Consider the following 21,498-nt stretch of genomic DNA (forward strand, 5'->3'; position numbering starts at 1 on the left):
CCAAGATACATTGCATTTTACCATTTCTGGAGCATGCTCTTTGTTTACCATTATAACTTCTCCTACCGAAAGAGTCACCATATTTTTGAGACCGCCAGTCATTTTCGCCACCGCCGGAGGCAGCAGGCTCCCGGCCCCGCGCCGGTTGGCCGCCAGTCCACGGCAGGCGCTTTGGAGCGGCGGTCGGGCCGCGGGAGGAGCCGTGGCCTCGGCGGGTCGTAGGTGGGCGATCCACAGTGGGTGCCGCCGCGAGAGGAGCTCTGGTCTGAACGGGTCGTATGTGGGCGATCCAGAGTGGGTGCCGCCGAGGAGTTCAACATGGTGAGGTAGTGACCAGTGTCCACGCAGCTGAGATACTCCTGCTTAGATCTGAATTTTCTGGCGAATTCGTTTCTGGTTTCTGGTTTCCATGTACTTAATTACATTTAAAAGTAATGCTTAACCAAAAACGATTTTGAGCGTTGTTTGTGTGGTTGACGAATGAACCGTTTTTACCTGGAAAACATGGTCATAAACGCCTTCTAGATCCACCAATGGATTCCAATGAGTGTGGCTTACCTCCACAGGTCGTCTGCCGCCGCCACTACCTGCTGGGTCGGTCCTCCATGGTCAGGACCTCCCTGTTCTGCGGCGCCATATTCTGGATAGTGATGTTCGGCAAGCTGTCACCCCTGAGACAGGGGACGACACACTCCTCGGCTGACGTGGCTCTGGAGCGAATTGACCTGCCTCACGCCCAGCACAATGATTGGGAAGAAGATCGGAACTCCCTGGGCCACATCGCGACTAGCAGAGGTGCTGGGAAAGGCTCAAGAGAATCACAGAAGAGTTTCCCTCCATTTACAAACACATTTCCAGTGGCAGCGAAGGACGGAAATGCGAGGAAAATGGAACACAATCCGCTCAGCTGTTTCACGTAAGTAATGATCGGGGAAATTGTTTTTTTTTCTCTTGCTTCCTCCTCCATTCATTGACCCGACGCTGGTCTGACCTCGACCTAATCGTCATGCAGCTTCGGTCAAAATTACGTATTTTGAGCATCACCCTTGCATTCTACAGATAAATGCAGGGCTGCGGAGTCGGAGTCGGAGTCGGAGTCGGAGTCGGTCGGAGTCGACAGTTGTGACCGGATTCGGAGTCGGAATCGGAGTCGATTTTAGAAACCCGAGCCGGAGTCGGAGTCGGAGTCACCGAAAATCTGTCGACTCCGCAGCCCTGCTAGGTCTGCCGAGTCGGAGTCGGGAGTTGGAGTCGGTCGGAGTCGACTATTCTGCCCGGAGTCGGAGTCGGAGTCGGAGCTGGTTTTTGAAAGCCAGAGTCGTAGTCGGAGTCGGAGTCGCTGAAAATCCATCGATTCCGCAGCCCTGGATAAATGACTCATCAAACACGTGTCACGCAAGCTCCATTCAATGGCTACATTGTAATAGTTTAACCCGCGCCCTGATGGGGGGGGGGCATTTTGGCCCCCCCTGTGGTTTTTCTTAAATAGCGAGAAAACGGCGGCGCGCAGCGCCGCCAAATTTTGGGTACCTTACCGGACATCAATTTGACACATTCACACAAAATTTCAAGTCACAGGTCACCTCAGGTCAGGAGTTATTGAGGTCAAACTGAGGTCATGTTCGAGTAAAAATGAGCAAAAAACATGACATCTTGAAACGCTCACCAATTCTACAGTTAACAAGCAATTTTAAAGTTCGTTATGTGGTTGTGTAGAGAAAAGACGGCGCTACAAAACTGCTATCTCGGATTTTCGAAATTTTGGGATTTTGACCCCCAAAAATAAAAAAAATGATTTTTTTAGAAAAACTCAAAAAAAATTCAAAAAATTTTCGTTCAAAATGTGATAGTTCCTGCGCTCTTCTATATAGATACCAAATTTTAGATCGATACCTCTTTTTTGGCCAAGTTATAGCGAAAAAACTGTTAAAAATTGATGACGTCAAATTTTTGAACTCAATTTTTAGCAATTCTAGACCTCGTAGCGCAAAACGGAGACCACCATTGAACTCCCCGTGACGAGCTGCATCGAATCGATACCCATTTTGTGCAAAAATATCAACTTTGAAATTTGACCTAATTTGACCTGACCTTGACCTGACCTTGACCTGACCTTGACCAAAACGTGACCTAAGCTGGCCCTAAAGTCTGTCTGACCAACATAATCGCATTTGTCATGTAAAATGGACCATAAAACATGTATCACACGACACTTTCATATTGTGACCCCCCAGTGACCTGACCTCTGTGACCTGACCTGGTATCAGTGACCTCAAATAGCAAAATATGTGTTTGAAGAACATTTCCCCATCGATGATTTTCAATAAAATGCATTTTACACGATTTTACAACGCATTTCTTGAAATGCCTGTAAACGGTGAAAATTCGACCTTTGACCTGACCTGTGACGTCATCGGTTTGACCGAGGTCAATGAAATTGGGTCACAAGGTAGTTCCCCGTTGGGGCTATCCAACACCGTTTACCGCTTGTCGCTATGTTGCGTGGTTCTCGAGATCTGAGGGGGGGCCAAAATGCCCCCCCATCAGTAGCCTTTCTCATAAACATTTTTTACTATTACTGGTGTATAGTAGAATAGTGATTTCAAGTTTACTAACCAGTATAACGCCTTTTGGGGCGACTAACGGAGCGAGCGAGAGGGTGGGCCTTGCACGTGCGAAATTGCGAGGGGGTACCTCCAACTGACTTGTGCACGGCACCCTACTAACCGGTCTCTACCGATGTGCCAAATTTGGGCACAATCGGCCCAGCCGTTCTCGAGATCTGGAAGCGGCACCCTGCACGTGCGCACGTGCAAAATGGGTCCCAACTGACTTGTGCACGGCACCCTACTAACCGGTCCCTAACTGTGTACCAAATTTGAGCGCAATCGGTCGAGCCGTTCTCGAGATCTGGAAACGACCCCTGCACGTGCGCACGTGCAGCAGCGCCCCAACTCTGGCACATGGATATGCAGTGCCTAGTGGATGCCTACCTACATACCAACTTTCAGCACAATCGGCCTAGTAGTTACCGAGATATTGCAACAATTACAAAACGGACACTTCTTCGTTTTGCACGTGGCACGTGCATAAGGGGTCACCCACATGCATCAAGAATAGTCCAATACTTGGTAGAAGGAATGAAGCTACCCTACAAAAATTACCGCGTGTAAATCGGTCAAGTGGTTGCTGAGATATAAGCCTCGCAAAAGCGTGACCACGGCCGGCCGGCCGGCCGGCCGCTCATACTCAGAAATTTCCGTTAATCTAAGGAAAGACTACGCTCGCTTCGCTCGCTCCGTAATCACTGTTGCCCTCTGTCTCATAAACCAGTATAACGCCTTTTGGGGCGACTAACGGAGCGAGCGAGAGGGTGGGCCTTGCACGTGCGAAATTGCGAGGGGGTACCTCCAACTGACTTGTGCACGGCACCCTACTAACTGGTCTCTAGCGATGTGCCAAATTTGGGCACAATCGGCCCAGCCGTTCTCGAGATCTGGAAGCGGCACCCTGCACGTGCGCACGTGCAAAATGGGTCCCAACTGACTTGTGCACGACACCCTACTAACCGGTCCCTAACCGTGTACCAAATTTGAGCGCAATCGGTCCAGCCGTTCCCGAGATCTGGAAACGACCCCTGCACGTGCGCACGTGCAGCAGCACCCCAACTCTGGCACATGTATATGCAGTGCCTAGTGGGTGCCTACCTACATGCCAACTTTCAGCGCAATCGGCCAAGTAGTTACCGAGATATTGCAACAATTACAAAAGTGACACCTCTTCGTTTTGCACGTGGCACGTGCATAAGGGGTCACCCACATGCATCGGGAATAGTCCAATACTTGGTAGAAGGAATGAAGCTACCCTACAAAAATTACCGCGTGTAAATCGGTCAAGTGGTTGCTGAGATATAAGCCTCGCAAAAGCGTGACCACGGCCGGCCGGCCGGCCGGCCGGCCGGCCGGCCGCTCATACTCAGAAATTTCCGTTAATCTAAGGAAAGACTACGCTCGCTTCGCTCGCTCCGTAACAATAGTGAAAAGTAATTAGTAAAAGAGTAAGATTTCGAAGCTCAGTAACGCTTGAAAACGAGTCATGGGACTTTCGTGTGGAAGATATCTTTTTAACCCTCGCATGTGTGCGGCGTTTTCCAGCTTCTAATGTGTAGGGGGGGGGGGGGGGTCGGTTTGACCCCCCCCTTGCCGTTTGGCTCCTGATCGAGCTAGAGCTTCGCGGAAAAAACGAGCGTGTTGCCCGTGACGAGAGGAAGCCGATGATACCCAATTTTAAGGTCCTAGGTCATTGGTTGACCTTCCAGGTCAGGTCAATGACCCAAAGTCGGGAAAATCGGGACCTGTTAGAAAGTCGTAAAGTGTGGCTGCTAAGGGGTTTTTCGGGGTGCTGATCACGAATATCGTGTTAGTTTTGATCACAGATGATGTCTTGAAGCATTTAGACCAGGTCGGGTCAGGTCAGGTCAGGTCAACCAGTAGGCGTCGTGACGGGTATTCGTAGTACGTGTCAACCGCCTCTGACAGCTTCGTAACATGTTACGAAGTCACCAAAACTACTTCGTAAATGTTCAAATGGTTGCTAAATTCGAATTCAGCTCCAAAAACTAGCCTAGAAACATGTAAAACTCGAAAAAGTGACCCGAGGTCACCCGAGGTCACCAAAGGTCAATGACCTGACCTGACCTTCAGGTGACCTTGACACACACGGGAGTAACATCAAATCACATGTTTGAACGTTTGAAACCACGAAAAGCTTGCAAACACGCGGCTAGTGCGAGCCGACATACGCGAAATCGCGATTACGGCCAAACATGGTCTCGGAAAAGAGGTCACAGGTCAAAGGTCATTTGGGTCAGGGTCATGAAATTTTCAGGGTAGGTGTAAAATTGATCAATGCGAGGGTACTGAAAGTTTCGTCGCGATCGGCCGCTTTTTACGCGAGTTATTCGCGAAAAACCATGGGGGGGGTCCATCCGACCCCCCCCCCTACACATGCGAGGGTTAATTTTATTTTGACCGTCGAAATGCGGTAGACACCGTTGCAGTTCTGGCTATATATCTTGGTAGCTAGACCAATGATCGGCTCGGGACCAGCATCCACGTATCGATAATTGAACGAGCTATCAAATAACATCGGTTTATGCCATGAAGGAACCGGCGAATGTTTGATGAATCATGCGATTTAGAGATAGCTGACGCAACTAGATATTGTTTTCGATGGAAGGGGGTCAGAGTTTTTAAAGCAGGCCCCCACGGCACACCCACTTTTAAAATATTTCAGCATTCCGTGCGCTTCTTGCCATTAAGTTAAGGATCCCTGCAATCAAGTTGGCTTTGAATTTTGACCTAAATTGGCTCGAGCTCAATTTTTAATGTGGAGATTTATTTTGTTGCGACCTTTCGTCTCGTCACTAAAATTTCATTTTCGGTAGCTGCTTCATTTACAGAGCAATGCAAAGGAAAGGGAAACACCCCCAGACCCGGGCACTGGATTGGACTAGACTTTCCCTGGGTTGGATTTCCCTGCCTCGGCTAGCCTAGTCCGTACCAAATCTGTACGTGGCTTTAAAAAATGCCCATCACATTTCAGTTGCATGTATTTTGTTGTAGCTACATATTCACATGGTTATATCAAAGATTACAAACGCACAAGCCACAACCGCACATAGACACTTACGTATCTACAACACATTGGCGAGAAAACAGATCTCCCACGTGCCGCCAGTACGGCCCAATATGAGCTCGTACGGGCGCTCCCGCGCCGCGGTCAAAGTTGCTATTTGCTCGTCGGCCTTCTCCTTCACACTGTGCAGTGTGCACGGTTAGGCACATGACTTCGATAGCCGGCAGATCCCGCTCGTAGCTGACCGTCACTTACCTACAACGCTGCTTGTACGTGGGCATACGAGAACGTCGCACACAATAGCCCCAGTGGATGGCATCACTGATGTAATGCATGACTCCGTCCGACCAACCGGTAAAGTCATTAGAAGATCCAGAAGTTATTTGATATGCTGGGGGAGGCATGCTCCCCAATAATGTGCTTCATTTTTGCTTTTTCAAAAATTTCTCGTATTGTGATATATTATGCCTATTTGTGCTGTTTAAATCAAACTTCTTATAAAAGTTGTTGATTTCCCTCTCAATGCGAGGAAAAATGCGTAAGTTCGTACCTTTGGGCGCTGCAGAGGGGGACAAATACTCCAACGTGCCCCTCGAACCATCAATGGTCACGGCGGTGAGCGCTATTTTGCTTCAAGTTGCATCTAAGTGTTCAGCACCCACAACAGCGTCGTATTTGTTTTGTACTCACAAGACCAATTACGTTTCTTTCACTTCAGGTTCAGGTTCAAGTAGTAGGATAATGTTGGACTTGCGTTTATTCCAAGGCTCTATAGGTTTATTCTATGCCGACATCGAAAATGCTTCGGTTACTGGGTCTTCCTTTATTATGTTTCAGTGATAGCCCGTTGTCCGTGTGTCTTGTCCTTTTTCAATTAATGTCTCTCCTTCAATGAAAATCCATCGCAGTTCACATTTTGAACGTTTTGAACATATCTCCACTTCACATTAGCTTGCTAGAAATACGCTTGACCTCGTTCAGTTTGCCAGGATGGAGAGCCAACTTTTCATATGATTTATCGTGAGGTTTTAGCAACAATAGATGTTTTTAAAGAAAAAATGAAGTTTGTTATTTGTCAATAAAGGCTTATGCCGAAAACTCAGGGCATGCATTAAGACATAAAGTACAATTAAAGCTAAAAGCAAAACTCCTAAGCTGTTTTACTGCAAGGTAGAGCAAGGGTGAAATCGGTGAAATTCCAAGGCCATATATAGTAGGTATCGACACTGAGCAATTTGTTTACAGCCAGTTTCGATCCCGATGACGCAAATGTGTCGTCACGAGACAAAACAATATGGCCACCTCTAATGAGAACCAAGTGCAACAAGTTCCCGGATGTAGGCAGCACTGACGTCACCGGGATCGAAACCGACGACATCAGTACTGGACCTATGGCGAAGCAAAGTAGTGACACCCCCCTGGAAATTCGGTGAAATTGACAGCACGAAAGCAAACGTCATTCGACTTTTTTACTACGGCACGTGCTTTTATGAAACACAACCCAGGATCTTCCTACTGGTCACCAGTAAAACTGCGCTATAGTACAGGCACGTAGCTAGGATTAGGCCAAGGGAGGGGCGGAGGAATCCCGGGGGCCTCCTTTCTACAGAGGGCCTCCTCCCTAAAGGGGCCTCCTTTCTACCGAGGGTCTCATGCCTACATAATTACATATACAATATAATGCAGACTTTTGTTCAGCTTTCATATGGCCAGCGCACTGGTATGTTTCTTTATTCTAACCGCTGCAGCGGTAAGAAACATACGCATATCACAAGTCTCCGAGTGGCATGGTAACTGGCAAAAAAAAAAGGGTGGATACTGGATGACGGTCAGAGTAACACTTGGTGTATTATCATATATCGTTCAAGCGCTTAACCGTATTCCGGGCGGGCTCTGAAAGACTCTGAATCGGGCGGGGGCCTTTTTGGCCCTCGTCAGAACTCGAAAAGCACGAATCGTAGCGACAAACGGCAACGGCGTTTGATAGTTCGTTGAACGACTTACAACTTTTGTAAACAACTTTTTTGGGTCAGGTCAATATTGAGGTCGCCAGAGGTCATAACAAATAATATGGTTTATAACGACCTAACTACATAGATAGGTCAACTTCAAAATCTGACCTAGGAAGGTCACGCTGGGTACCAATCGGCGCGTCATGACCAGGCGAACGGTTTGGTACACTAACAACTATTTAGCCCCATCATCACGAAGGAAGCTGTAACGCTTCCGAAAGCTCCCAATAAAAACTTAAAGCTGGTGTTTGAACAATCTTTTACCAAATGAATCCGTCCCAGCTCAACAACAACATATATAATCATACCAAATGATGACCTCACCTCGCCTCAGATGATCCTTCCCGGTGCCCCTGTCAGTAAATGCCACCTGGGTGCTTACAGATCAGCTAATCTGACGTAGGGGAAGCGGGGGTAGCACCGCCATGTGGGAAACACCGCCATCCTCTCTATCGGCAAAACTCTGAATTGTAAATGTAAACACCCGCCATTTCGGTGTCCGAACGGAAACGGGACGCCGCGTGAGGTAGGTTTCGCTAAGATTTATTTGATTTTGAGATCGCAATTGCCCATTTTGTGAATTTCAAACCATCGTTGTAATCATTTGGCATGTTTGAGCAGCAAGTAAGTGGTCATTTCAAGTCAAAATGCCTTGATTTTTACGTTAAATTTGAGGGCATGAAGTGCTCTTTGTTGAGAAAGGAATTACAGAAGAATCGCTTCCGGGCTTGTTTTGCTGTCGGGGCGTTGTCGGTCCATGACTGTGAGTGGGGTAACACCGCCATGCTCGGCGGTGCTACCCCAAGGGGTGGCAAAATGGATAAAGCCGCAATGATGATTCACTCAGCTCGGAGAAGAGCTTTAGTTAGGCCGCAAACGTCGTCTGTTTTTTAACCTCACGTTTGACTTCACTGGATGTTTCGAAATAAGCGTGAATTTGTCATGCTTTGCATGCATATTGTCCGCAACAAACAGTCTGATCTGTGACAAACTAACAACCAACTCTTGTGTGTCTTATATGAGTTTGAGTTACTATTTCAGACAGCAGTAACGCTTCCAAGGGTGGCTGTCACCGTAAGGCCGATCTGTGGATAACATCGCCATCAGTGGCGGTGCTACCCGCACATTTTTTGGAGGACGAAAAATGCAGGACTTGTTTTCGACGTCTGTAAAGTAGCGAAATTTTATAATGGAGCGCTGGAAACTATGCCAACATGTAGGAAAACATTCCTACTTTCACATGAATGCAAAAGAGCTTCGTTTTTACTACGCATATCAGCTCGGTGAGCAGAAATGCTTAAGGTGGCGGTGCTCCCCCCGCTTCCCCTAATTCAGAAAGAATTGGGTGATTTTGACTCGTTTACTCGAAGCAGGACACAGTTCATTATATTTTCCAATAGGCTTGTCACGATTCTGACCTGACTGACGTCTGCAAGATTGAAACTATACGGTTATCAATTCTTTCTGTGTGAGTGATGCCACGTTTACTTGCTGTAAGTAAAACATGGTTTCGTTAGTAATTTTTCCTAGGTCCAGATGGTTTGCCTCATTTACGCCGTAGATGAAACAAACAAATCGATGGATAGGTATATATTAATTTCCCGGTCAAATAAATTATTATGAGTTGTGCGAAGCATGGCTATGGGAATATCACCACGGTCTGATAAATGGTTTGGGTAATTGCATGCATCGTAAAAATACCAACACAGCCACAGGTATCTATATATTACAGAAATGGGCTGCTGTGTTCACTGTTCATGCATTAACCCGCGCCCTGCCAGGGGGGGGGTGTTAAACACCCCCTGCAGTTTACATTCACGGTAAACTTTACCGTGAATATCTCAAAAACGGCGGCGCGCCACACCTTATCCTACATCATTTCTACATATGTATGTTGTGAAAATTTCAGACCCTGGTTACTTAAAGTCAGGTCACCAGGTCAGGTCAAATGACCTCACTACATAAGTTTCAATGTCTGCCAAAGCTACACGGAGTGACCAAACGCTTTGAAACTTTCAGAGATGCAAATGCACAAGAGCGACAAAATGCAAAAAATGTATGTCTTGGAATTTTGATATCGATGACATAAGGTCAGGTCAATTTTGCGACCTTAAATTGAAAGTCGCCTTTTTAGACGGAAGTCATTATAAACACTCGAAAACACTGAATTACTAGTATCTTTGACACACTGAACATGAAAATGGCACCCGTGACCCCTTTTTATAACCCTGAGGTCATCTCAGGTCACCAATGGTATCGAACTTTTTCGCGAATAACTTTTGATAGAGGCATGCTAGAGCGATGAATACACCTTAGTTGTGTTTGGCCCGACGATACGGATGGACTGATATGGAACTTAGCCCTTATCGGTCAGGTCATGACCTTGACCTGAGGCCAAATTTTCAAGTTGACCTTGCCAAATTTTCAAGTTGACCTTGCCAAATTTTCAAGTTGACCTTTCAAGGTCAATTGATAGTTCATTCCACACGTCTTGACGAGAGGAACACGATGCTGGTAAAGGGAAGTTCGTGCAAATTTTGAGACGAAAGTTAGTGCCGAAAACTGGTTTCCGAAAATATCGGCTATTTTGGCAGTTTTTGCGGCCACTGCAGGTAAAACCGTTGACGGCAAAACCGTTGACGGCACCCGGCATGATTTCTCTGAGCGCATTTATACAAATAATTTGTCTACATAGGATAGGGCCTTCTGTTTACAGAGGACCTCCTCCCCTGTCCCTTCCTACAGTGGGCGGCGACGCGGTTGGGAGTCTATTCTGTACAGTTTCCTGAGTTCTCAGTTCTCACTATAGTGAGAACTGAGAACTCTCTATAGAGAGTAGCAGGGAACAGAAGCCGGAAGGTAATTTGCTTACAGTGGGCCTCCACTCTATGTACTTAACATACGACGCTGTCTTTGACTACCGGGGGCCTCCTGCCCACAGAGGGCCTCTTATCTACAGAGGGCTTCCTCTCTACAGATTGCCTCTTATCTACAGAGGGCCTCCTCTCTGCTGAGGGTGTCTTTCTCTCCAGAGGGCCTCCTTTACAGAGGGCATCCTCTCTACAGAGGGTCTCCTCTCTAGTCTCTACAGGGACCTCCTCTCTACAGAGGGCTTCCTATCTATATAGGGCCTCCTCTCTTCAGAGTCTCGTCTCTACACATGACCTCCTCTATACAGAGGACCTCACCTCTGCAAAGGGCCTCCTCTCTTCAGAGGGCCTTCACTCTACAGACGGCCTCCTACCTACAGAGGACCTCCTTTCTACTGAGGGAGTCCTCCTCTACAGAGGGCCTCCTCTCTTCAGACGATCTCCTCTCTACAGAGGGCCTCCTCTCTTCAAAAGGCCTTCTGATTTCAGACGGTTTCCTCTTTACAGAGGGCCTGCTCTCTACGGAGGGCCTCCTTTTTACAGAGGGCCTCTTTTTGCAGAGGGCCTCCTTTTTGCAGAGGGCCTCCTCTCTACAGGGGGTCTCCTCTCTAAGGGGGCCTCCTCTCTACACAGGGCCTCCTACCCACAGAGGGCCTCCTCTCTACTGAGGAGTCAGAGGGGCCCTAGCGGTCAGACACAGACACTAGTGGTTATTCACAGGAGATGAGAAGGGCCCTAGCTGTCACTTGTCAGGCTGGTCAGAGGGCCCTGATTGTTCTGACGTCATTTTTTAGATTCCCGCGTGAATTTCGTTCACCTCCGACGTGATTTTGGCCAACGTGGGCCGAAGGCCCACGTTGGATTCAGGCCGAAAGGATTCAGGCCAGCCCACGTTGGCCTGAATCCTTTCGGGGGGGGGGGCCTCCTGAAAACCCCAAGGGAGGGGCGGGCGCCCCCTCCGCCCCCCCCCCTTGGCTACGTCCCTGCTATAGTAACCTAGTAAATTTGCAACTCCAGGTAAAAGTAATTTTTGCTTTATGAAACAAAATTTTACTGGTCAACAGTAAAATCGTGCTTTTTACTATTACTTTTTACTAGACAAAGCTTTATGAGAAAGGCTACAGACCGCGTTGCTCGGCAGACCCCATCTGGGCGCGGGTTAATGTGATCTGACATGACCTTGAACTTTGTACGACATCTGTACATTAACGTTGAAAATTGCATATTTAACCTTTTGCCTGACCTTGATCTGACCTGTGGGGTGTGACCTACTCAGGCTTAATATGTTGTTCTGAAAAGAAACAAAGTGCTGAAGGCGTTCGCTTACCGTTTTCTCAGCTTCATGCGGCTATCCGTCCGGGAATAAGGCACAAAAATGGGCCTTGGAGTGCCTAGCCTAGCCTAAGGGGAGTAGACACTCCCATCCGAAGGGGTGGCATTCGACTGAATAGTGAAAGTCCCAGCAGGGCGTGGGCTTATTTACCAATAGTTCATTCCTGAATGATTTGCGTCATCCTAATTAAAAAGTCCCAGCTTTTTCTGTGCCCGACCCCGAAGCTCTGTCTGATGGCTCATTTTAGTAGGTCAGCTTTTCACAAACGTCGCCTTGCCCTCACCATTCGAAATGGAGCAATTATTTAGGTGGCCAATTCCACATGTTTCTGGAGTGTTTGAAACAACCAAAATGCGTTTTTGAATAGACCCGGCCGCAGTTTTTAGCCATGCCTCCTCCCCAGTTTACATTACCACAGTGGCTGGTCCGGTCATACAACTGTGATTCCTAAGATAATGAAGCCTATTTGTGTGCTTGTAAATATAGACTTATCCAAGCAAACTCCAATATCCGAATACGAAATAAAGCTGGTTGCCCCTATCAGTGCGCGCCTCACAATAATGTTATTTCTTTCAGAAACCGCACTACGCCATCAAATCAGCGGCTGTTTACCGAAAAAGAGAAGGCCATGTTCCGCTACCTGTTTGACTGGCCGGAGATACCGACCAGCTCCTGCAAACGCATGCTAAAAATGGGCGGCCTGGCCAGCGGCAAGGGCTGCCTGACCGACGGCGACAAGCACGTCTGTCTCGACGAGCCACTCTCGTTGGCGACTGCCCACGACGACTGCCTCATCTACTCGTTCGGCATCAACTACGACTGGAGCTTCGACGAGGCCGCCAGGGCCTTCGGTTGCGAGGTGCACTCGTTCGACCCCAGCATCGACTACCCCGAGGGCAGACGCTCGGACGGCATCACCTTCCACCACTTCGGCATCGGCCGCAACAACCACACGAACGTATACGGCTGGCAGATCTACACCCTCGACCAGATCATGGACATCCTCGGCCACAAGGGGCGCACCATCCACTACCTCAAGATGGACGCCGAGGGCGGCGAGTTCGACATGATGGCGCAGCAGCTGCTGGACGGCGACGGCGAATTCGTTCTCGACAAGGTCGAACAAATCGGCTTCGAGGTACACTTCAAGCTTGATCCTAACCTTGAGATGGCTTTCTATCGACGTGCCAACAGATCTGTGCACGCCTTACGGCAGCTGGGCTTCAACATGGTTCACTGGGAGTACAACAAAGTGGTAAAGGAACGGTACCTGTACCCGGGTGTGGAAAGACCCGTGAGTCTGCTGTACGAAATTCTGCTCATCAAAAACGGTCCCGACAGATGGGATCGCTCGTCGCGAGGCCGGCGAGAGCGGCAAGTCATAGCGGCGCTGGCAAAAAAGGCGCTGACGCTTACCAGGTCGCTGGTAGCAGGCCAAATCCGCGCGTGATGTTACGCTTTCGTCTGGGAAGCCCGAACGGCACCAGCCGTTCGGAACTGTCCCGATCACGCTGCGCTGTCGGCATTGTGATGGGACTGGGTCAGCTGAGTAAAGTACTGTTATCCGAACAATGCGCCGTTGTTGCGGAAACTCACGCTCGTGGTAGACTCCGTGACTGGCTCACGATTCGGCGTATGCCGTGAAAGGAGCGCTGACGTGAACATCTAGTGACATTCAGTGTCATATGCACTCAGGGTATAATTGTTTAGCTGCCATTTGACAAATGCCCGTACAAGTAGATAGAAACATAGTGTAACAGATACTCAATATTTATTTATTTATTTGTCCTCGCTTTAGCAGGCAATAGCTCTTACCTACTACAGAAGGGTCATTGGTTCCCTTCCCTCTTCTTCAATCTCTGTCCCCAGGCTACGATGGCGGTGCGATCGCTAGATGTGTAAGGCCTTCCATGATCCCCCACACTCTTTTTGTCATATTTCTAAAATCCCAACAACACTGCCTGACGAGATATCTTATCTTCCTACTTTTAAAAGCGATCACTTGAAAAGTGAGCTGGCGGGCGGCGGCAGCGCAGGCGGGGGTGACGCCATCTGTTTTGACCCCCGGATCTGCAGTAGAGGCCATGCCGTAGCTCTGTCAGTGTCGCCTCCGCCGTACTTGCCGCCGTCGCCGGCTGGACTGCTGCCGCCGCCGATCTGTCGGTTGCCCGCCGGCTGCCGTCGGTGCCTCACCCGTAGTTTCTGCGTGAGCGAGCGAGTGTTTGTTCCGCTCTGTCGCTGCCAGTCAAGGTCTTGTGTTCGTGTTCCATCGCTGCGATGTGCAGTGAAATGTTCCGCGAGCGACGCCTCGAGATTCCTGATTATTGGGACCTGTCAGCCTGCGTTTGCCGTTTTTGTTAATTAAAAACGTTACGGTAGCGATTAGAGCTCACAACCAACACTCAGCTGGTGGAGCAGCTGGAAATTACAGCCTAACCGACTACGCCACCAGTACAGTATATAATGAATAACATATTTATTACAGCATCCCAGAATTGGTAGGTATATGATATATATTTCTTGCAAGTGTGGCTGTGCTATATATTTGTGGTAAATGTATGTGGTAAAATGTGGTAAATGTATAAATTTGTTATTGCTATGCTTAGTTTATTATGTAGAGCATGACTCTCCTCTCTGCCGCTTGGTTGCTGATGTGTGACATGACTATCCTCTGGCTGATCCCTTTTTTAATAACCCATGTTTTCATGTTCTGCTATATTGCTCCCATGTTTTCCTGTTCAGAAAATATAGTCAGTCAGAAAATATACATTGTTAAAGCCATATGATACTGATACTGTACAGCGCACATAACTCAAATGCCTTTATTTTATTCCGTAATAGCACTTAAACCTCGCCGGCCGAGGGGGAGGGGGCGGGTGCCGCCCCCCCATAGGGTTTTTTTCGCGATAGCTCCGAACACGCTGGCGATAGAGAGCTGAAACTTGGTATACCTGACCTTTGATCCAAGCCGGATCTTATGACACCAACCGCATTTTTGGGTCAGGTCAGGTCACTGACCTATGACGTCATAAGTGAACCTCTGCACGGTCTTCAGATGTCGCAACTTCGCAACGCCCTCACTGCCAGAGGAGATGTCACAGGGAAATGAAACTTGCAGTATCTAGTATCCATTATGAGTCTCACAACTTGTATATCTCGGATTTTTCCTAAAGGTCATATGAGGTCAGGTCATTTTCGTGACCTCACCATTATAAGTCAATGGGGAAAAATGAAAACTGCTATTCTGGCGCCGGGAACGATCTCCAACTATCTCAAGCACACAGAATCGTGATTTGATGCACTCCTTGCAAGGTTAGATGCCTCACTTTTGCAATGTTGAACTTGCGTGACGTCATTTATGACGTTATCAAGGTCATATTAGTTTTTCGTCAATAACTCTTGATCAAATTGAGCTAGCGAGTCGGGAAAGCCACCAATGGACTCAGGAAGACCTGCCGAATCGAATGATATGCGACATGACCTCTTTCGAACAACTTCGTGACCTGGGGGTGCTGACCTGACCTTGACCTGAGGTCAACACCCCAAGTTGACCTGACCCAAACAAAAAGTATATCATTCGACGCACCTGACCGAGGCGAACACGATGCTGCCAAAACCGCAGCTCTGCGACCGTTTTATGCGAAGTTATTCACCAAAAACTGAACCGTACCTTGGGGCAGTTGACCTGACCTCAGAGGTCACCGGTTGACCTAGGACCTTAAAATTGGGTACCAATCTCTGCGTCTCGTAACGGCGCACACGCTCGTTTTTTCCGCGACGCGCTAGCTCCACCAGGGGCGAAACGGCGAGGGGGGGGGTCGTACCCCCCCCCCCCTCGGCCGGCGCGTATGTAGAAAACCAATAGGTCCGGCGAGGGTTAACGGTTTCCTTGGATCCAAGTCCTATTGAAAATTAATGTGCTCTGCAATGCGCACATGCATTTTTGGACATTCAAGCTAGGTTCTATAGGAGGATCAGAGTGTTGACTTTTATTAACCCGCGCCCCACTGGGGGGGGGGGGGCTATTTATAGCCCCCCTCCCGTTTTTCTGCAATAACTTCCAAACCGCTTGACGAATCGACGCCAAACTTTCAGTACCTTCGGCTGCATCAATTTGACACCTTGTGTCATAATTTGAACTTCGTAGCTACCATAGGTCGGCCGGAAATGACGTCAGAGTGACGTCATGTTCGTCCGATTTCGACGCAAAACATTGAACCACGGCAATCGCTCCCAAGAGCTCAGTTTTTAAGCTAGATCCAATTTCTTTGCATGAAAGGACTCATAATTGACCGCGCTATCAAACTGGTATCTCGGATTTTCAAAATCTTGAAAATTTCGAAAATTTTACATAATAATATTCAAAATTTATATTTTTATATTTTTTTCAAAAAGTTTTTGACTTTTCGAAAAAAACGGAATATATGTGACAGAACGCATGACTATGACTAACTCTAGCAAGTTTTAGCTAAATATCTTCAAAAATGGCCAAGTTATACGCATTATTGCAAAAAATTCACAATTTTTAATTTTTCAAATCAATTTTTCAGTACGTATTTGGCATCGTACACCAATATAAATGGCACCATCGTGTTCCTGAGCTCAAACTGCATCCAATAGACACCTCTTTTGTTGTAAAATTTCAACTTAAAAATTTGACCTTTTTTGACCTGAAAGTGACCTGACCTAAGCTATTTCGACTCAAAATGACCTTGAATGACACAGACGACATCAAATTCGAAATCTCTGGCCTAAATGGACCATAAAACATTTGTCACGTGACTGACGCATGATATAATATTTTTGTGACCTGTGATGACCTGACCCTGACCTGAAAATCAAAGTACAAGTTTGGTACCCCCAAGGTATCTAGAGCATCTGTTCACGAGTGTGGAAACCAAAAATGAGCCTGATCTGACTTGTAAGACGGCGGCCAGAGCCCAAAATGTGAACAAGCCAAAGTGCTAATAGTTTTTACTTTGACCTGACCTGTGACGTCATCGGTGACCTCGAGGTCAATGAAGTTAGGTTTCGCTCGACAGTTTTTCCGGGGCTATCAGACGCCGTTTGAATTTTGACGATCGGCCCAGTAGTTTCGGAGTTAGGAGGGGGGGGGGCTATGAATAGCCCCCCCCCCCAGTAGGGCGTGTTATACACAGACCCCAGTGGGGCGCGGGTTAAGGCAGTTTACTTTTGTGATTCGCCAAAGCATCAAAACGCTTTATTTCAGCATCAGCAGAGGGAAGTTTGGAGTTTGTCGCTATCGCTGTGACACGAGCAGTCAAGCACTTGCACAATTCACGCTGACAACCACTCAGGCATAAGATCCATTCGATCTACGTTGCTCGGCATTGGTACTCAGTGCTCAGTGCTCACCTAACCTGGCTAAAACAGCTGAAACATCTAGAAACTGAAGCCACAGAACTGTGATCTAAAGAAAGTCGGTTAGCCGGTTATCAATAATCAAGTGACAAGTGGTAACAGTTCCGAACAGGGACGTAGCCAAGGGGGGGGGCGGAGGGGGCGCCCGCCCCTCCCTTGGGGTTTTCAGGAGGCCCCCCCCCCCCCCGAAAGGATTCAGGCCAACGTGGGCTGGCCTGAATCCTTTCGGCCTGAATCCAACGTGGGCCTTCGGCCCACGTTGGCCAAAATCACGTCGGAGGTGAACGAAATTCACGCGGGAATCTAAAAAATGACGTCAGAACAATCAGGGCCCTCTGACCAGCCTGACAAGTGACAGCTAGGGCCCTTCTCATCTCCTGTGAATAACCACTAGTGTCTGTGTCTGACCGCTAGGGCCCCTCTGACTCCTCAGTAGAGAGGAGGCCCTCTGTGGGTAGGAGGCCCTGTGTAGAGAGGAGGCCCCCTTAGAGAGGAGACCCCCTGTAGAGAGGAGGCCCTCTGCAAAAAGGAGGCCCTCTGCAAAAAGAGGCCCTCTGTAAAAAGGAGGCCCTCCGTAGAGAGCAGGCCCTCTGTAAAGAGGAAACCGTCTGAAATCAGAAGGCCTTTTGAAGAGAGGAGGCCCTCTGTAGAGAGGAGATCGTCTGAAGAGAGGAGGCCCTCTGTAGAGGAGGACTCCCTCAGTAGAAAGGAGGTCCTCTGTAGGTAGGAGGCCGTCTGTAGAGTGAAGGCCCTCTGAAGAGAGGAGGCCCTTTGCAGAGGTGAGGTCCTCTGTATAGAGGAGGTCATGTGTAGAGACGAGACTCTGAAGAGAGGAGGCCCTATATAGATAGGAAGCCCTCTGTAGAGAGGAGGTCCCTGTAGAGACTAGAGAGGAGACCCTCTGTAGAGAGGATGCCCTCTGTAAAGGAGGCCCTCTGGAGAGAAAGACACCCTCAGCAGAGAGGAGGCCCTCTGTAGATAAGAGGCAATCTGTAGAGAGGAAGCCCTCTGTAGATAAGAGGCCCTCTGTGGGCAGGAGGCCCCCGGTAGTCAAAGACAGCGTCGTATGTTAAGTACATAGAGTGGAGGCCCACTGTAAGCAAATTACCTTCCGGCTTCTGTTCCCTGCTACTCTCTATAGAGAGTTCTCAGTTCTCACTATAGTGAGAACTGAGAACTCAGGAAACTGTACAGAATAGACTCCCAACCGCGTCGCCGCCCACTGTAGGAAGGGACAGGGGAGGAGGTCCTCTGTAAACAGAAGGCCCTATCCTATGTAGACAAATTATTTGTATAAATGCGCTCAGAGAAATCATGCCGGGTGCCGTCAACGGTTTTGCCGTCAACGGTTTTACCTGCAGTGGCCGCAAAAACTGCCAAAATAGCCGATATTTTCGGAAACCAGTTTTCGGCACTAACTTTCGTCTCAAAATTTGCACGAACTTCCCTTTACCAGCATCGTGTTCCTCTCGTCAAGACGTGTGGAATGAACTATCAATTGACCTTGAAAGGTCAACTTGAAAATTTGGCAAGGTCAACTTGAAAATTTGGCAAGGTCAACTTGAAAATTTGGCCTCAGGTCAAGGTCATGACCTGACCGATAAGGGCTAAGTTCCATATCAGTCCATCCGTATCGTCGGGCCAAACACAACTAAGGTGTATTCATCGCTCTAGCATGCCTCTATCAAAAGTTATTCGCGAAAAAGTTCGATACCATTGGTGACCTGAGATGACCTCAGGGTTATAAAAAGGGGTCACGGGTGCCATTTTCATGTTCAGTGTGTCAAAGATACTAGTAATTCAGTGTTTTCGAGTGTTTATAATGACTTCCGTCTAAAAAGGCGACTTTCAATTTAAGGTCGCAAAATTGACCTGACCTTATGTCATCGATATCAAAATTCCAAGACATACATTTTTTGCATTTTGTCGCTCTTGTGCATTTGCATCTCTGAAAGTTTCAAAGCGTTTGGTCACTCCGTGTAGCTTTGGCAGACATTGAAACTTATGTAGTGAGGTCATTTGACCTGACCTGGTGACCTGACTTTAAGTAACCAGGGTCTGAAATTTTCACAACATACATATGTAGAAATGATGTAGGATAAGGTGTGGCGCGCCGCCGTTTTTGAGATATTCACGGTAAAGTTTACCGTGAATGTAAACTGCAGGGGGTGTTTAACACCCCCCCCCCCCTGGCAGGGCGCGGGTTAATGCATGAACATTGAACACAGCAGCCCATTTCTGTAATATATAGATACCTGTGGCTGTGTTGGTATTTTTACGATGCATGCAATTACCCAAACCATTTATCAGACCGTGGTGATATTCCCATAGCCATGCTTCGCACAACTCATAATAATTTATTTGACCGGGAAATTAATATATACCTATCCATCGATTTGTTTGTTTCATCTACGGCGTAAATGAGGCAAACCATCTGGACCTAGGAAAAATTACTAACGAAACCATGTTTTACTTACAGCAAGTAAACGTGGCATCACTCACACAGAAAGAATTGATAACCGTATAGTTTCAATCTTGCAGACGTCAGTCAGGTCAGAATCGTGACAAGCCTATTGGAAAATATAATGAACTGTGTCCTGCTTCGAGTAAACGAGTCAAAATCACCCAATTCTTTCTGAATTAGGGGAAGCGGGGGGAGCACCGCCACCTTAAGCATTTCTGCTCACCGAGCTGATATGCGTAGTAAAAACGAAGCTCTTTTGCATTCATGTGAAAGTAGGAATGTTTTCCTACATGTTGGCATAGTTTCCAGCGCTCCATTATAAAATTTCGCTACTTTACAGACGTCGAAAACAAGTCCTGCATTTTTCGTCCTCCAAAAAATGTGCGGGTAGCACCGCCACTGATGGCGATGTTATCCACAGATCGGCCTTACGGTGACAGCCACCCTTGGAAGCGTTACTGCTGTCTGAAATAGTAACTCAAACTCATATAAGACACACAAGAGTTGGTTGTTAGTTTGTCACAGATCAGACTGTTTGTTGCGGACAATATGCATGCAAAGCATGACAAATTCACGCTTATTTCGAAACATCCAGTGAAGTCAAACGTGAGGTTAAAAAACAGACGACGTTTGCGGCCTAACTAAAGCTCTTCTCCGAGCTGAGTGAATCATCATTGCGGCTTTATCCATTTTGCCACCCCTTGGGGTAGCACCGCCGAGCATGGCGGTGTTACCCCACTCACAGTCATGGACCGACAACGCCCCGACAGCAAAACAAGCCCGGAAGCGATTCTTCTGTAATTCCTTTCTCAACAAAGAGCACTTCATGCCCTCAAATTTAACGTAAAAATCAAGGCATTTTGACTTGAAATGACCACTTACTTGCTGCTCAAACATGCCAAATGATTACAACGATGGTTTGAAATTCACAAAATGGGCAATTGCGATCTCAAAATCAAATAAATCTTAGCGAAACCTACCTCACGCGGCGTCCCGTTTCCGTTCGGACACCGAAATGGCGGGTGTTTACATTTACAATTCAGAGTTTTGCCGATAGAGAGGATGGCGGTGTTTCCCACATGGCGGTGCTACCCCCGCTTCCCCTACGTCAGATTAGCTGATCTGTAAGCACCCAGGTGGCATTTACTGACAGGGGCACCGGGAAGGATCATCTGAGGCGAGGTGAGGTCATCATTTGGTATGATTATATATGTTGTTGTTGAGCTGGGACGGATTCATTTGGTAAAAGATTGTTCAAACACCAGCTTTAAGTTTTTATTGGGAGCTTTCGGAAGCGTTACAGCTTCCTTCGTGATGATGGGGCTAAATAGTTGTTAGTGTACCAAACCGTTCGCCTGGTCATGACGCGCCGATTGGTACCCAGCGTGACCTTCCTAGGTCAGATTTTGAAGTTGACCTATCTATGTAGTTAGGTCGTTATAAGCCATATTATTTGTTATGACCTCTGGCGACCTCAATATTGACCTGACCCAAAAAAGTTGTTTACAAAAGTTGTAAGTCGTTCAACGAACTATCAAACGCCGTTGCCGTTTGTCGCTACGATTCGTGCTTTTCGAGTTCTGACGAGGGCCAAAAAGGCCCCCGCCCGATTCAGAGTCTTTCAGAGCCCGCCCGGAATACGGTTAAGCGCTTGAACGATATATGATAATACACCAAGTGTTACTCTGACCGTCATCCAGTATCCACCCTTTTTTTTTTTTGCCAGTTACCATGCCACTCGGAGACTTGTGATATGCGTATGTTTCTTACCGCTGCAGCGGTTAGAATAAAGAAACATAC

At 47.7% G+C, this 21,498-nt stretch overlaps 1 protein-coding gene across 1 annotated transcript; it reads left to right on the top strand.

The window, feature by feature from the left end:
• The first annotated feature begins 178 nt into the window (after positions 1–178).
• On the top strand, positions 179–14,596 carry LOC122373811. The gene is made up of 3 exons (XM_043352183.1): positions 179–321; positions 567–916; positions 12,429–14,596. Exons 1-3 carry the CDS (start codon positions 319–321, stop codon positions 13,300–13,302), a joined length of 1,227 nt encoding a protein of 408 aa, XP_043208118.1. The 5' UTR covers positions 179–318; the 3' UTR covers positions 13,303–14,596.
• Positions 14,597–21,498: the final 6,902 nt, after the last annotated feature.

This window comes from Amphibalanus amphitrite, unplaced genomic scaffold (genome assembly GCF_019059575.1).
Source record: "Amphibalanus amphitrite isolate SeventyFive unplaced genomic scaffold, NRLGWU_Aamphi_draft 001554F_arrow, whole genome shotgun sequence".
Taxonomy (NCBI): Eukaryota; Metazoa; Arthropoda; class Thecostraca; order Balanomorpha; family Balanidae; genus Amphibalanus; species Amphibalanus amphitrite.